General features: G+C 37.9%; 2 protein-coding genes across 2 annotated transcripts in view; one reads left to right on the top strand and one right to left on the bottom strand.

Annotated features, from left to right (window-relative positions):
- The window catches only part of LOC119548380 (MKRN2 opposite strand protein), a 60011-nt gene that overhangs the window by 34154 nt on the left and 9521 nt on the right, over nucleotides 1-16336 (top strand). The gene's annotated exons all lie outside the window — the stretch shown is intronic.
- The window catches only part of LOC119548373 (protein eyes shut), a 58121-nt gene that overhangs the window by 35979 nt on the left and 5806 nt on the right, over nucleotides 1-16336 (bottom strand). Inside the window, exons 2-3 of the mRNA XM_037855591.1 lie at nucleotides 7271-8141; nucleotides 3092-3240 (exon numbers count right to left, since the gene is read on the bottom strand). Coding sequence (XP_037711519.1) covers nucleotides 3092-3240; nucleotides 7271-7770 — 649 coding nt within the window. The 5' untranslated portion in view covers nucleotides 7771-8141. The remainder of the gene's footprint in view (nucleotides 1-3091; nucleotides 3241-7270; nucleotides 8142-16336) is intronic.

Here is a 16336-nt window from a genome sequence, read left to right as displayed (position 1 = left end):
TCCCAGAATTTTTCTGCATTTTAACATACTTTTTTTGGGTCACTTTTTTTGCCCCCAGTTTATAGCTTCATTTCCGACATTTCGCGTGCTTTTGGCAAGAAATCTATTTATTATATATGAGTGTGTATATATAATTTATTTTTTTTGCGGCTGCCCTGGAAAAAAGCATACTTTGCTTTCCTTTTTTAAGCGCTGAATTTGTTATTCATATTTTTTTGCGTTATTTACATTTGGGCTTGTCTTTTTTGTTCCCGAGCCCGAGAGCAATTTGCTATGGAATCGCTTAGTTTCCACTGCAAAATCGCTGAAAAAGTTGGGGGCCAGGGTTTGTGCAGTGCATAATTTTATTTGTTTTTGTGTTGATTTCATTTGCAGTGCTTATGCTTTGTGGGCCTTTATTTTGCCCCGCTCTATTTATGTTAAATTAATGCAATTGTTTCGGCTGCAGACGATAAAAGTTGTTCTACGATGGGGTGGCGAATTTGTTAAACGGGTCGTATGAGTGATGAAATGGGTTTATTTAAGATTTTTCTGGTTTTATTTAAGATAATAAGGAATTGGTGGAAAGTATTATTATTTAGTAAATATTTCAGTGGAATAAAGCAAAATAAATATCTTTTAGAGAGAAGTTAAAGCCAACTAGCTAAGCAGCGCTATAACTGGTTGGGAATTTTAGCGTTGTTAAAATCATTGGTAGATTTTTGTTAGGGTTTATTCAAATTTGAAAAATTTCAGAGTCTGAATTACTAGCTGCTTCTAAATTTAGGTATCCTTTTTAATAAAAACAAAACTTTCAATCAGCTGCAATTGTATTCTCCATTATTTCAATTCAGAGGCATCCAACCAACCGAGAAACACATGTAACCCATGTTCTGGGCCAACTCAGTAATTTATTCCCAAGACTCTTTGGGCCAAAAGAGTCAGTCAATGACTTTGGTCTGTTTTTAGAGTTCCAGGCACCACCCCCATCTGCCCATTCATATCATTTAGCCACCTCTCTTGGCCTGATTGTTCAGCTGGAGTTCCACTCGTTGAACTCATCAGCAAAGTTTCCGAACAAATTTGCTGCAATTTGTAATTCGGCTTTGGACCAGCGTTGATACGACTACAAATACGAATCTGGCACATTTTACACCTATATACGCTGGCTATAAATTTCACTAAATTTTATAAAGTCAACTTTGTGCAACGAAAGGGGTGGCAAAAAATAAAGGAAAAGAAAATATATGGACGGACACTAAGTGCTTCTCCTCTCACACGTACCATAAGAAAATGTGTTTATGTGTGCATCTTGTACACGAAGCCAAAAGGATGAACATTAGATACATTCATGGTTAGACTTCCGTACTTGGCCCACACAGATACACACTCACACACACACACACGTGCAGTGGCAAGTGGCAAGTTAAGCACCCAACATTGACTACCACAATAGACAACATTAAAGTTGGTTCGCCAGCTTCGGCTTTCGCATTTTCCCCATTTTCCATTTCCCATTTCCACATTTCCCCATTTTACCCCTTGGCCCCTTTCGGATTGCCTCCGTTTTAACGCCTTTGGAGATCTCTCAAAGCGGTTTTCTCGCCCGACTTTGATCACCTCACTTTTTCAGATGCCCTGAGGAAATGGGTACTTCAGATCGGATTATAAGGTCAAAAATCTTAAGTGTTAAGATATAAGGTAGGGAATTAACGAAAAAAATTTTAGCTATTGCTCAAAAAAAATATATAATAATAAATACTATATTTAAAAGTTATCGAATCATTTTTAGAGTGCATAATACCAAGGTTAACCCTTGGAATTACAAATTTATATACTACATATTGATATATTTGAAATTCAAACATAAATTGTACACTTAAATTGAAGTATAAGTCTATCAATACTTAATAAAAAGAACACACCTGTTTTCTACTTTTTCGCCTAATAAATTCCAATGTATAACCTTTAAGTCTATTTAAGAATGAAAATAACCTCTGGGTTATTTGAAAATACTTCTCCCCGCCAAATCAACACCATTTTAAGGGTATAAAAGGCTTCTGCACTTGAATGACTCCCTATTTTCCTTTCGTTTGCTGTTTTCTATATTATATTTGGATTTTTTTTTTGCCTTTCCTCTTTGGTGGCTCCCTCTCAGGACGCGTTAAAAAGAAGAATAGACACATGTGAGCAAATGCCGGGGAAATAAGTAAAAACGAGCATTGTACGTTATATTTTTATTTCGCCCATTCTCGTACCGCGTAAATTTTACAAATACGTTTGGGGAGAATCCTTGGTGCGCGTCCTGCCAGGAATTCCTCTCTATTTGCCAGAGCTGGCGCTTTTTTTGGGCCGGGGGATCTGTCTCAGGCTCTCAAACCAAGTGCAAACCAAGCGAGACTGAGTTTTTTATGTTGGCTTAATAAAAATACATTTCGCACGTGGAACGGAAGAGGAACTTCACCCACTCAACTGGCTTGCCACTCCGCTCTGCTGCATAACCCTTTCTCCCCTGGCTTTTCTATTTGTTAAACTGGACTGGGAGAAAAATGTTCTACCTTTTATAAAGGAATTTTGAATATTATTTTAATTGGTCTTAATATAAACTTAGTAAAAACTAAACAAAATACTGAGAACAAATAATTATCCTACAGGTAGTAGATAGTTATCCTACAGTAGAGTGACATTCTTTAGGTAATACAGTATTAAAAGTTTATTGGATAACTGAAACTTGACAATATAATATGTTGGCTTCTAAATAAAAATGTAGTATTTGATATGCTCATTATAAAAAAACAAAGAATAGCATTTTATGAGATTTCATATATGGTGTTATAATTTAAAATAAGAAATATGATGTAAGCTTTTTGCTAATGTATAAAGTTAATCCAGTCTTTCAATCTTAAATGTATTTTTTTTTTTTTAATATTAGGAATGTTATAAAATATTATTCTCTGTGCATTAGCAACGTTTTGGTGTCGTGCATTTTAGCTGGATGCTGCTGGCCCCAAAAGCAAACCGCATTCAGGCATCGCACGCTCCTCTCCATCAGCCCCGTACCATATCCCATATATAGGAGCACCCCCGGTTAGATAGCGTGGGGCACACTTACCAGAAAATCCTTCCGGACACGTACAATTGTAGTAGGCCACACCGTCCACACATGTCCCGCCGTTCTGACAAGGACTCGACCAGCATTCGTCCCAATTCGTTTGGCACTGGATCCCTGTGTAGCCATCAATGCAGTAACACGAGTACGAGCTGTTGTTTTAGTTGTTCCATCGAGTTGTGGTGGGTGTGCGGAACGGTGTGTCAATGATGCATCAAACGTTGGTAAAAAACAGCAGGATATCAGGATGGCAAAAAAGAAAGTAGAGAAAACCCATAGTTAGAGAGAAAGCGAGCTTTGGATAAAAATAGTTTCGACAAATGGCACGATATGAAAGGGTAGATAAAACCGGAATATAATAGCAGTTGGAAGTAGTTAAAGTAAAGCCACCGCTGCGATGAATTCCCGACCCATATAAACTTTTTTGCAGCAAGATCATAGAATTATCAATAAATATTAATATTATCATATCAATTACGACGAGAAAACATTGTTTATTTGAATATTCTATAAAATAATATAAATATTTTAAAAAATTATGTTCATTACTGATATAGAAATATAAACTTTAAATAAATGCAAGTTTCTATAAAATGGTATTGTCTTTAAAGGCCAAGATATTGATATACGTATTGGCAGAATCGCATTCGATGTGAAAATATTTTAACATTGCTTTCTTATATTTTTTTCGTATTATTTAACATTATTTATATATTTATTGAAATAATTGTGTGTAACTATAAAGTTGGAACACAATGCCCAGATTTATTTATTATAAAAAATACGTAATATTTACATATTTCCCTGGAAACATTTAAGCTTTTATATTTTTCTTAATATCACTATTATTCAAATACAGCTGTGTTGGCTGTACCGCACTCTAGCATTTATGTTCTTTTATATTCGTAAATTTCCTGAATAAATTACCATGGCTTTCGCACACTCAGATCTCCTGCATTCAGGCATAGCACACTGCATACCCTACAGCCAAACCGTTGGCCAGTTGAGTGCTATAAACTTTCGCGCAGCGCAACATTTGACTTGAGAAGTTCTGGAAATAAATATTTCGTAGACATTGGGGATTGGGTTTTTCCATTTCTATTTCTGTTTGGGCAAACCGAATTGAAATTGAAACGGAAACGGAAGTGCAGAGACCAACAAAAAAGTGTCAGGGGAACTGTGCCTGCCGAGTGTTACCTGAGGAGCAGTGCAAACATGGTAGAAACTGCTGCCAGGTAACCGGCTTAATTAAAGAAGTTTCTTTACCCGTGTATGGAGTAAGTGACGTGGGCTTACTGTTGTCCTCTATAATGGATTACATTAGGATGCAGGAGGCAGCTGAAGGCTCCCGGTGCACATGTCTGTTTTGGGCTAAGCAAGGGGATAAGCACCTATATACACTCGTCGGCTCTGTTGTTCTCGGTCCTTGTTTCCATTTGTGTCCAACCGAAGCCCCCGAGATTCTATTCCGGCTGATTATGGCCTTTGGTTGGACATTTTCACCCGGGAGACCGTTTGATTTGTAGCCTTCAGCTAGGAGCAATTGGGAAATGACTACATAATGCCATTGGAATGCTTCTTTGCGGGCAGAATACCAGAGTGGAAGCCATCAAGAAATTGCTAACGTTGAAAAGGTTGCCGTTTTTATGTTACCTTGTAAGTCTGTTACTTTTTTTTGTAAGAAAGTATTGGGGGAAGTCTATATCAATTCAATTTGGTATTTAATTCAATTCATTTGGTATTTAGTAAGTGGTTAGGTGGTTACTTATTTTTGCATGTTAGGAAATTTATAAAAACTTATTAAAAAAATATTATTTTCCCTGACAAAAAAACTGTTTTAAAGATTTTTATAGTTTGTCAAAATTAAAATAAGCAAAATATTTGATACAAAGGTAAGATTTTTCAAGATTTAAAATTTAAGTATCTCCTTCTTGAAGTATCCATTATCGCTTCTCAATTGCTTAAACTACTTAATGGCCTCGGCAATTTGCCAAGCAAATCATATTCTACTGCTCATCTTTTATAGTCCGCTTTTATTGCAGTTTTTAGGGGAAACTCATAAAACAGTTAAGAGCCCGCTTATCGGGCGAGTAAACCAGGATAAACCAATAAAATATCAATGTTCTCCGAAGCCAGTAAACTCCACCGCGATATTTTCGTCCCCGACCCGTCGGACTGCCAAGTCTAAGATGGTCGAAAACTATTCAGTTAATCCGTTTAAATCTCATGGCATCGTGTTAAATTTAATTGCAGCTATAAATTTCGCTTGCCAGCACATAAACTTTCCCATCCATCCGACTTGGCCAGCCGGAGTTTTTCCTTTTTGGCCGGGGGGAAATGCAGGCGGGAAGAAATTTCAAGCTTCTGGTTTTCGCATTTCGCATTTGACTTGCAGCTTTCGCATGGAGCTATCGTAAAAAAATATCTTAACCGCTTTTCCCGTCGCTGGTTGGGTGTTTCTAGATGGTTTTGGATGGTTTTTGGGTGGGATTAGCGGTTGCATATATCGCGAAGTGAGCGTAGAAAAATAAAATGGCAGTTACTTAGTTGTATAAACGGCGTCAAGGAGAAAAATTCTTTGGTCCTCTAACTTGTTTGTGCAATCGGTTTTCAGCATATATATATAGTATGTGTGTCTGTTGAAAAATCTCATGGTTGAATCTCTGACAGTTAAGCCTCAAAGTTTATCCCACTGAATGGCTGAAAGTGCAGCAATTTGGAGAGCTTCTCTGATTTGAATTTGAGATGAAATGAAGACTCGGTTGATATTTGCAATGGATTTGCATAGTTTTTCCTTGAATAAAAATGTGCATGATGAAACGGAAAGAAATGCAGGATAAAGGTTTGGTTTTAAAATGAAAATGAGCATTTTAAAACTAAGGCTACTTTTGACCTAGAATTCAGGCAATCTAAAGTTTATTGTCTTTAAATGAAATATTTAATTGAATTCCAATTTAGAATATATAATCTCCTCTGTTTAAGGATAAAATGTAATTAAATTCCAACCTCTATGCAAGCTGCATTTTTAATAAAACTTGAAATATTTTGCATATCTTGACTATAAATTCTCTGCATTAAGAATGCACTTTGGTTTGGTCGTCCAAGTTAATAATTTCCCAGCTGCTTGCAATTGAAACCCACTCAACCCCTTTGGCCCCGCCCCCTGGCCTTTCCGCCCCCACATTTTCCCCATTTGCAGTGGCCGCAACTTAACCCCATTTAAACGGGCATGCATTAAAAAAGTGTGAAGGATGTTCGGATGGTTGGGGAACTTCTCCCCTGAAACAGGAGCGGAAAATAAAACCAAAGGGGGGTGCGGGGACAGCTGTGGCAAATTCATTTCCCTGCTAAGTGGAGGCATCAACATCGAGGCTTCCCTGTATGTGCTCTATATGGTATGGGATCGTAGGGTTTGGTATATCCGGCGATGGCAACTGAAACTGAAGCGGGTCGCTCTCCTGATGCTCAAGTGGCGCAAGTTTATTGCCACTCGAAATGTGTTGGACGGGTTTATTGGTCGCTGCCTGGCCGATAATAAGCAAAAAAAAAAAAAAGAATGGGTGGGGAGAGCTTTCAACCATTTGCTAAGGATGACGCAAGCACTGCCAAGGATCTATCGTAATGGAAGGATATTAAATGAAGAGCACCCATTGAAATTGATCTAAATTTGGTGCAGCTAAAATGATAGGTATTTTTATCTGATCATTTTAATTTTATGCTCGATTAGGGGATCTATATTTTGCTATACCATTTATTGATTACATTTTTTATCCATCTAATACTTATGCTCAACTTAGAAAATGCGATTTCAATGATATCAAAACCAAATCAGTATAAGACTTTAAACCTATATAAAGAAATATTTAAAAGTTGTCTAAAAAATCAATAGATCTTTGAAAATGTAAGTATAAGGTATTTATAATGCTAATAAATCAATTTAATAATATTACTAATAATAATATTTAATCAATTCTATCCTTATAACCACAAGTTTCTGGGCCTAATTGGCACAAACATTTAACATTTGAAACACCACACACTTTAAAGATGGTATACCTATATTTATTGGAAGCCTCTTTAGTTTGGCACCATCTTTGAATCGAATTGCTGCATTTAGCAGCTCCCATCTCTAGCCATTTGTCGAAGGGCTTTGCAGTTTTGCAGTTTTGCACCTGAACTCACCTGTTCAGTCCATCGATGCACACGCCGAACACACAGGGATTGCTGAGGCAGGCGAATCCCGCCTGGCTGCTGCCCACGAGGATGCCCAGGATCAGGATGGGTAGCAGCAGACCCTTGGCTAATATCCTTAATGTTGCAGGGCAACAGAACCGTACGGCTGTTGCTGATGTTGTAGTGGTTCTAGTGGTGCTGGTACTGGTGCTGATGGTGGCTGTTATCGTTGGTTTCTCTATTGTTGCTGTTGGCATCTTTAGCAGGTGGTTTCGTTGCATGTCTTGGGGGGCAGCGGTGAATGTTAGCCCGGTGGTGGTGGCTCCATTGGCTGTCAGCGGTGTGGTGGTGATTGTCCTGGAGACTGGGCTAGTGCCATCGGTATCCCCATCCACACAGTCCATGTCCATGTCCTTCGAAGGCAATGTGGCGCATCGGCGACCCATGTCGCGTCTAATTTGAGGCGATTCCGCCATTCTCTGGGTATCAAGCTGATGCACGTTGATCATACGCCCCGTGGCCGAGTGGGGAATCTTATTTTGATTGATGCTACTGGTGCTCCTGCTGCTGCTTCTAGAGAGTGTCCTTGTTGCTGGTCTTCTATCCGCTTAAGTGCTTTATTAGTTCTCATTGTTTGCCCCACTGATTGTTTGCTGGCCCAGCGGTCCTTGAATGCAATCTGCGTCGCCTTCGCATCGCATCAGCATCAGCATCCTTGCAATCCTCACAGTCCTCCGCAAATGCCCGGCATTCTTGTTTATGATTTGTCTATCTATCTGATATTTTTTCTATCTTTTCGCTGCTTATTTTCAAAGCTTTTCGCTGGGGTATTGTTGCTCTTCTGGTCGTTCACATTGTTGCTGCCATTTCAATTTGCAATCTGTAAAAAGTGCAGAGCGCATAAAAAAACCATGAGTATTCTGGGATAATATTTGCGGCAACAATTGTTTAAGCAGGGTGAAAAGCTTTGGATTTGTCCCCCTAAAGTGGCAATTAAATATGTAGTTTGGGTGGTATTTTGCCACCACAATTTATGGTATTTTATTTAACCCACAATTTACATAAACCTGTGTAACTTTAAACTAGATTTAAGCTGTGCGGATTAATTAAGTAGATTTCCATCTACGATTTAGTGACAGGAAATTACTAAAATAAATTGATTATAAATGAAGGCTAAAAACTGCAATGATTTCCACTCTAATCCGATTGAGAGAGTCCCCAGTTGGGAAATAAATATATGTGTGTTGGCAGGGCCCAAAGTAAATCCCCGAATAGCACATCACTTTGTGTGACAGTCGAAAAGCGTTTTACACATCTAATCCATAATGCCGCCATGTGGCTTTCCATTTCATTTCGCTTCCTCTGATGGCCAGATGTACACTACATTTTCCCATTACCCATGTGTCAGAATAAACCCGAGAACTTGTTCGCATATCACACATATGCTGCCTGGATTTGGGTTAGTTTTTGCTGCTTTTTGGTACTTGGATGTTTAGCTGTTATAGCGTTGGGCAGAGAGGATGTAGACAGCAGACAATAAATGTACTTACAGTAAGGGAAATATAAAAGAACAGCAAGTTTCTATAGCACAACATATTTTTTTTAAAGCGGATCACTAACAAAATGTTCTCTTTTTGTTTTAAAAATATTTCCAGTCGCTTGTAAAGTCAGTTGACTAAAAAGCTAGGATTTTTGTTATTTCTCTGGTAGAAAGTAAATATTTTTTATGGCTGGCGCAGAATATGACCATTTCAGCTGTGCAACTCGCAACGTCAATTGCAGGAAAGCAAAGGACATGTGCCATGGCAACGGAAAGCTGACCAGGACACTGGGACATGGAGAGATGGGTTCGGATTCCGGATCTCGACTAGAACTTGCAGCCAGACGCCTCATAACTCGAGTGCATCATCAACATAAATCCGACTTAACTTGGCCAACGACCAGGCAGCTGCCATTCCCCCTCATCGCTGCCCCGGGGATTGAAGAGTTTTCTGACCATATTGTTTGACCGAAAGACTATATGGCCAACGTCAGTCATAATGTTGGGATTATATTCAGCTAATAGAAGGGAGAGCAAAAGATTGGTAACTTCCTGCAGCTGGAAATTAAAGTCCTGTACATATTGAAAGATGCTAGCGTCGACTGACTTGCATAAACTTATCTCATGTCGTTATGGTAGATAGGACAAACGTAATGTACACTGAAAAAAATTTAGTAATTATAGTATACGATTGATATTGACTTGAAATTCGTTGCCCATAAAATTTCTATTAAAATATTTTTTAAATACTTAGAACTCATCAAAATGTAAATACCATTGGATTTTATAACCATTTATACAAAATCTATAATTGATATTGGATTTATTCAAACTGACAAAGCTTATATTCAATTGTTAGGAAACTTAAGGACTTTATGTATTATGTTGGAAAATCCCTAAAAATTCTAACACACATTTTCCCCGAGTGCATTTTCCGTTGTCAGGTTGATGCCAGGCAATAGATCCCAATGATGCTGATGAGGCTCGTGTTGCCATTGTTGCAGCCATTTTCCCATCAGCAGCGCCTGCATTCCCGGGCGGCCAACAACAAAGGGGGGTTGAGATAGAGATAGAGCGGCAATATCTAGGTGGAAAACAACGAGGGGGGGTCCTCTATACCCCATATACAGGAGGTGCACGGATATCATCACATTGCTGATGACGGCAGGCGACGAGCGGCGGCGAATGAATTTAGCTTGTAAACACAGGCAGCATGAAATGCGCACGAATGGCTCAAACTGGCCGAGAGCCAAGTGGGCGGCGGGGACGCAGGGGGCGTGGCAGGAGGTCCTGGAGAGGCAATCTCGAATTGCCGGAGAAGCAGCCTGAAGTTGTTCAAGTTACACAGAGATATTGCCGAGTGCAGCCATCCACCACTTTAGCCTTCTCAGCACAGCTTTTCCTCTTCAGTCGACAAGAAACAAACAAAATGTTGGCCATTTCAAGATGACAAATCGGTTGGGAATTATAACGAAATAAAATTGGAAAAATCCCAGCTGGATGCACATTTTAATAAGAGAACTTTTGACACTTAGATATGAAATCATAAACATCCTAAATAACGAATTGTTTTATGGAAATTTTAACAATAGTAGGAAAATTTTCCCAGTTAAGGCCTTATAACACTTGCTTGATTTTCGACTAACTAACTGAATTTATTTTTAAAAGTAACGGCAATATAAATATATTTTATTTTGAGAATCCATAAAATGTGTTTAAGCTAAAGACCCAAGTTGTTAAGACATTTAAAAATAAATAGGTCAAAAATAAAGCTAGTGTCATAAGGCCTTAAAATGTAAAACTTTAATAAGACTTCCCCAAATTCTTCCTCTAATTTTCCCTAACGAAATATATATGTTTTCCAGCCATCGTTAAGCAGCAAATGTCATTAAATTGGTGGCACCTGCATACTTGAGCTCCATTTTGCGCTGCAAAAATGTTAACTATCGCAGGTAGGGTCATAAAAGCGATGCGAAACGTTTTCATTCGGCAAATTCACGTCGTTCACCTGAATGAAAGCCTGGCCAGATCAGAACCAGAACTCAGATCCACAGCCTAGATGTTTCTGCTTTTATTGTTGCCACTGCTGTTGCTGCCGTTTCTGTTGGCTTTTTATGGCATTTGCAGCAACTGCAACTTTGTGGAAATCCCAGGAGCTGTAGATCCGGGGTTTTTGGGGACCGGGGTCTTTTGCCATTAACGTGAGCCATTTGCCAACTGTGTGTGTGTTGACATAATGTTGCAGATTTGCAGGACGAGATGGAAGACGTTGTCGCCTGTCCTTCAAGAATTTGATGACATTAATGAATGGACCTTGTTGGGCAATGTGTAATCTGGTGGGGTAATTATAAGCAGGTTTTCTACGGCCTAGTTAGTCGGTGATGAGAGGCAGAGTGACAGGTTTGTGTTTTTTTTTTGGGGTAGAAAGCGGCCTCAGAAGTTGGTAAGATAAATGGCAAAATACGGATAGTGATGGATTGCGCCATGAATTAAAGAAAGGATTTGGCATGGAGATCTTTGGCAGCTCAAGGGGGTGAAAATGTTATTGAAACCGAAAGGAAAGTAATTGGTTTTATAATTACTTGTTATATACTGATAAAGAATTATTATTATTAGTTTATTATTATTCTTAATTTCTAAAAAACAACTATGTATTATAATTACTTGTTATTTACTGATGAAGATTTATTATTATTAGTTTATTATTATTCTTAATTTCTAAAAAACAACTATGTATTATAATTACTTGTTATTTACTGATGAAGATTTATTATTATTAGTTTATTATTATTCTTAATTTCTAAAAAACAACTATGTTTTACGATTTTACAAAGGGGTTTACCAAATGTATGGCTTTTTTGAGGACTTGCAAATAATAATTTAGAAAAATCGTTTGTGAAAATTAAAAAAGGCAATATAGTCTAAACATATTTTAGGAAATATAAAGTTACTAATTGGTTCAGCACAGAATCAGTTTGAATAATATATTTTAAGTACCGTATACGAGTTTTAAATATATTTTGCTTTATATTTCTTACTTGTTTTTTTTTAAGCTACTTGACTAATTACCAGAACATCTATTTCCTCAACTCTATGGAGAACATTGTTATAAATTTCTCCGAGTTCTGTTGTGTTTATTTACTATTCCTTATGCCAAAGAAATTTTCTCGCATAAATTTAATTAAATTGTGCACAATTTTTTTTCGGCTTCTGTTGTGCAATTTATGCAAAGCGCTTTCGAGTAAACAAGTGCCGGCGTAAAAAAGTTGAAATATGCTGAGACAACACAAGCGTTTCGCCACTCATCCCCTCACTCATATTCTTAATTAATTCTGACAAATATTGTGCAAATATTTGGAAAAACTCTGTAGCCAGCAAAGAGAAAGGAGGGCGTTTATAATAAGGCAGGCAATATGCCAGGCCATTGAGCCAGGATCTTGTTGTAAATTTCGGCTGTTTGTGTTCGGCTGTGTGTAATGTAATGTAGAGCGTGTGAAAATCGATGGCCAAAAATAAACACACAACAATGAGCGCACACGAACGCAGAGTTACACACATGTTAAAATAATTAACTTGTCTTTGACAGGACATATGAGTAAACACATTCCACTCTCGCTCCCTCTGTTAATAAAACACGCCATGTTTGCAGTGCACAAATACAATTACCTTTAAGTACCCCCTGCAACCCGTCCAGACCCACCTGTCCATCCCCTTATTCGGCAAACACGTGCTCGGCCAGCTACTAGTTCCGTTGGCCTAATACGATTACATGGCCTTTTCCATCCAACAGACCATCCAGCCATCCAGCCACCCACCCAAAAACCCCCGCCCCCAAAATCATAGAAAATCCAAAAGCAGCTGGCCAATTCATGTTGTCACACAGAGAGGAAAAGGTATTGGGAATATCATTTAGATATTTTCAATTTGAAGAACTTAGTTCTAACACCTAGAGGAAACAAGTATTGGGAACATCAGTTAGATAATCTCAAAGAGAGGGAAAAATATTGGGAATATCAGTTAGATATTTTTATTCTCAATATCTGAGACCTGACAGGAATCTGAGACAGAGAGGAAAACTTAATGGGAAATCAGGCTTATTGTTTCAGTTTCAGAACTGATTCTAAAAGGTTTTACCAACTAACTTCCAATTTCTCAATGTCATGTTAACTTTTATAATTGCGTTAAATTGATTTTTCAAACAAATTTGGTTTCTCAATATCTATTCTTATCTTTCTTATATTCTCTTATCTTTCTTTTAACTGAAGGTTATGTACTAGTTAAATTTGTCCGTTTTTTTCAGGTCTGACAGGCCGAATAAGAAAAAAAATCTGTTATTCCGAACATTTTAACTCCATGTTAACTTTTTCTGACAGATAGCAAACTATTATTTTAACATGAAATTGAGAAAACTACACTTAACCGATAGATAAGCGTTAAAAAATATTTATTAAAGATTAAATCAATTACCTCCCGGATCATAGTTTTTAAAATAGCTTTACAAAAATAAACTAAGGCGTTGAAACATAATTTCAGTACAAACGAAATTACAAATGCATTTTTAAGAAATCTGGTAAAAATAAAGGTGCGTACCTATATTTAAAAATTTTCTAATATTTTATTGCAGTGCACAAACGTGACGTTGTTTGCAAAGGGGCGATGTGGTAAAAAAGGGCTGGAACGCTTGTTCATAGGAGGGCGTGGCCAGTCTGTCGGTTCTTCATGTTATTGTTGTTACTGTTCGTTATAATTAATTGACTTAAATCAATTTCTGACTTTGAAGTATGCGTGAACATTTCTCTGTCACATTTGCTGCTTATGATGTTGGGAAATGATTTTCATAACTCATACGCAGTGTGGGTCAAATGGGGGTTGAGATTGCTGTGTGGAAGAAAAGTGGTAAACTATATCTTAAGGGTGAATGGTCAATAAAAGGTAGGTAATATAGCTTGAAGTTGGGTTAACCGAAAAACTTCCAATTGAATTCATCCATTTTGCATATTCAGTTTCTTCTTTAGCCTAGAAGGAAACCTCTTTGTCCGCTGCATTATATCTTACTTCTCTCTTTCTGGGGATAACATGCGACATCCGCTGCCTAGGAAGTTCAAAGCCTTCCAGATATATGACTGCCATATCCGGGGCTGCATCTGCGTCAGCTGGAAGATTAAGTGTCAGCACGCGCTCCATTCTCGCACACAAAGGAGCAGCCATTCGCAGGATACGCGATACACGAAGATTGCGCATACGCCATGTGTTCGCCTCCTTGACTTTGGCGCCTCATTCTGGCTTTTCTTTGCCTCTATCGTCCTTTTTGCTGACCCAGCTCTTGCCTTTCGACATTAACGTTGTTGTAGCCTTGCCTCTTTGTTTTCTAAATGTGTTTTAAAAATGTTTCGAATATTGTCGTTGATTTTCTTTGGGATTTTCATCCCCCTTTTTCTGTTGTTTGCCTTTTTTGCCGCTCGTTTGGTCTGTGTAAACACATTTCTCCTGACCCCCGGGGAATATTTATTAAAGCAATCTCTGCTGCCTGCAGATTTATTTAAGCGTATTTGTCTTGCAATTTATCCACATCGCGTTGCATTTACTTTTTGTTTTTATTTTTTATTTCGAATTTGTTTTGCTTGGCTATCGCTGACCATATGGCAACCGATTCAATAAACGTAAATTGAATCTGAATTGGTTATTTATACGTTTATCTGAGGTAAAGTTGCTGGCCACATTGGCTTGATGGCTGTAATTGTCCTTGTTCCGAACAAGTAAATCAATTGAAGGCTTTCGGTTAAGATTAACCACATTTTGTAGCATTAGCTTGATTAGTTTTGCAGAAACATTGTTTGCTTTTTGGGCTGGATGATTAGGTGGTCCCATTTAAATAGATTTAATAGGGTTGCAATCTGTTGGCTAAACACTCCCAAATTTAATTCATAAACCAAACTCAATGGCAAATAAACTTATCAATGGATATTGCCCCATTTTTTCGGTTTGTTTTCCCCACATTTTCATTTTCACATTTCGTGCCTGGCTTTGCTTGCTATCAAAAATCAATATGAGCATGAAATATGCTCTCACAGTGTTCATAAGCCTAAAACGAGGGCCCTTCTCCTCGGCTAATCCTCTGCACTACTTTCGTTTGCCATTTCCCTGGGGAGGGGGAAAAGTGCTCCACTTTGAGGAAAACTCCTATTTGCAACCTCAACCGGTTTTGCCAGAAAATCACGACGCCGCAAATGCAATAAAAGCAGGCAACACACAAATGTAACATAAACAACACAAAGGAGCAGGGGCTGGGGCACTCGGGTGTTTTAAGGGGGAGAATTTTCCAGGGGCGTGGCTAAAGGGGGCCGTAGGCAGAAAGGCATCGGCTTGGATACATCGATTATACAAGTGGCTGGAAACCAAGCCGAATTGTGGGCGGAGATAACTCCGATGGCTCCTTTTATATGTATGCTTTTGTGGGGAAGCAAAAATGTTGCACACTCCCAGGCGCCCAAAAACATTCTCAACATTTTTCGTAGTGGTAATAAAAGTTTTTATCGCTTTAAATGAAAATTTTTCGCTTCCGCCATGTGAATTTTCCCTTTTCTTACCCGCATTTCGCCTCTTATTTCCACTGTATGTTTATTATTGCACTGCCTGGTGTTTTTTTTTGTGTTTTTTTGTGTTGTTCAACACTAACATTTAGTGGGCGTGGCTCATTGGTGTCTGTGTCTTCGCCTACAATTGTAATTAAAATTGTGCAACTTAACTGAATGCCTGGGCCATATATTTATGTGGGCGACTGTAATTGCATGCGTGTCTTCGCAGAGGAGTAAAGTGTTTGCCTTTGCAAATGAGCAGAAAATTGAGTTAATTTAAATGCAACTCGTTCATCCAGACACAGTAAACTCTTGCTGGCGTTGGATATTTGCAAATTCTGGCTTAACTTTAATGAGAAAATGCTAATTTTGATGTATTTTGCTTAGGCTAGGCAGAAGATTTTGAATATAAACTAGCTTGGGAAATTGTTTAACTTTGAATAAGATAATAAAATTAATAATCTCAAATATTTACAAATGATTCTCAAATATTCCATTGCTGTTAGTTTTAAGCTTGATTTAAAATTATGAATTATAATTTTGCTATATAAAATATTATAATTATTTCTCTGGTGTTCTTTAATCTAAAATCTGTAGTGCTTACACATTTTTCCCTTGCCAATTTCTTGATTAATTTTAAAACCCCTTTGCAATTGACTTAGAGCTTTAAAAGTACTTTCAAAACAATCACCCTTTAAGCCAGACGAGCCAATATTAATTGCTAAAAACTTTCCTTTGACTCTTAATCAATAAGGTCTTGAAATAATTCCTCAATTAGCTCTTTGTCCCCCCAATATCACGTCGCAGCAATTAAATTAGTAGATGAAAATCGGTTTCCTTTTGTCTCTGGCGAAAGTCAAAGCGTTTAACTTTGTAGCTGCGAAGGGAGTATAAAAATGGAGCTCGTTCAAAGGAATTTTTCGCTGGCAAGTTAATTAACCATGGAAGGGTAGGGAAAAG

Source organism: Drosophila subpulchrella, chromosome 2L (genome assembly GCF_014743375.2).
Source record: "Drosophila subpulchrella strain 33 F10 #4 breed RU33 chromosome 2L, RU_Dsub_v1.1 Primary Assembly, whole genome shotgun sequence".
Taxonomy (NCBI): domain Eukaryota; kingdom Metazoa; phylum Arthropoda; class Insecta; order Diptera; family Drosophilidae; genus Drosophila; species Drosophila subpulchrella.
This window is presented reverse-complemented; position numbering and strand designations above follow the sequence as displayed.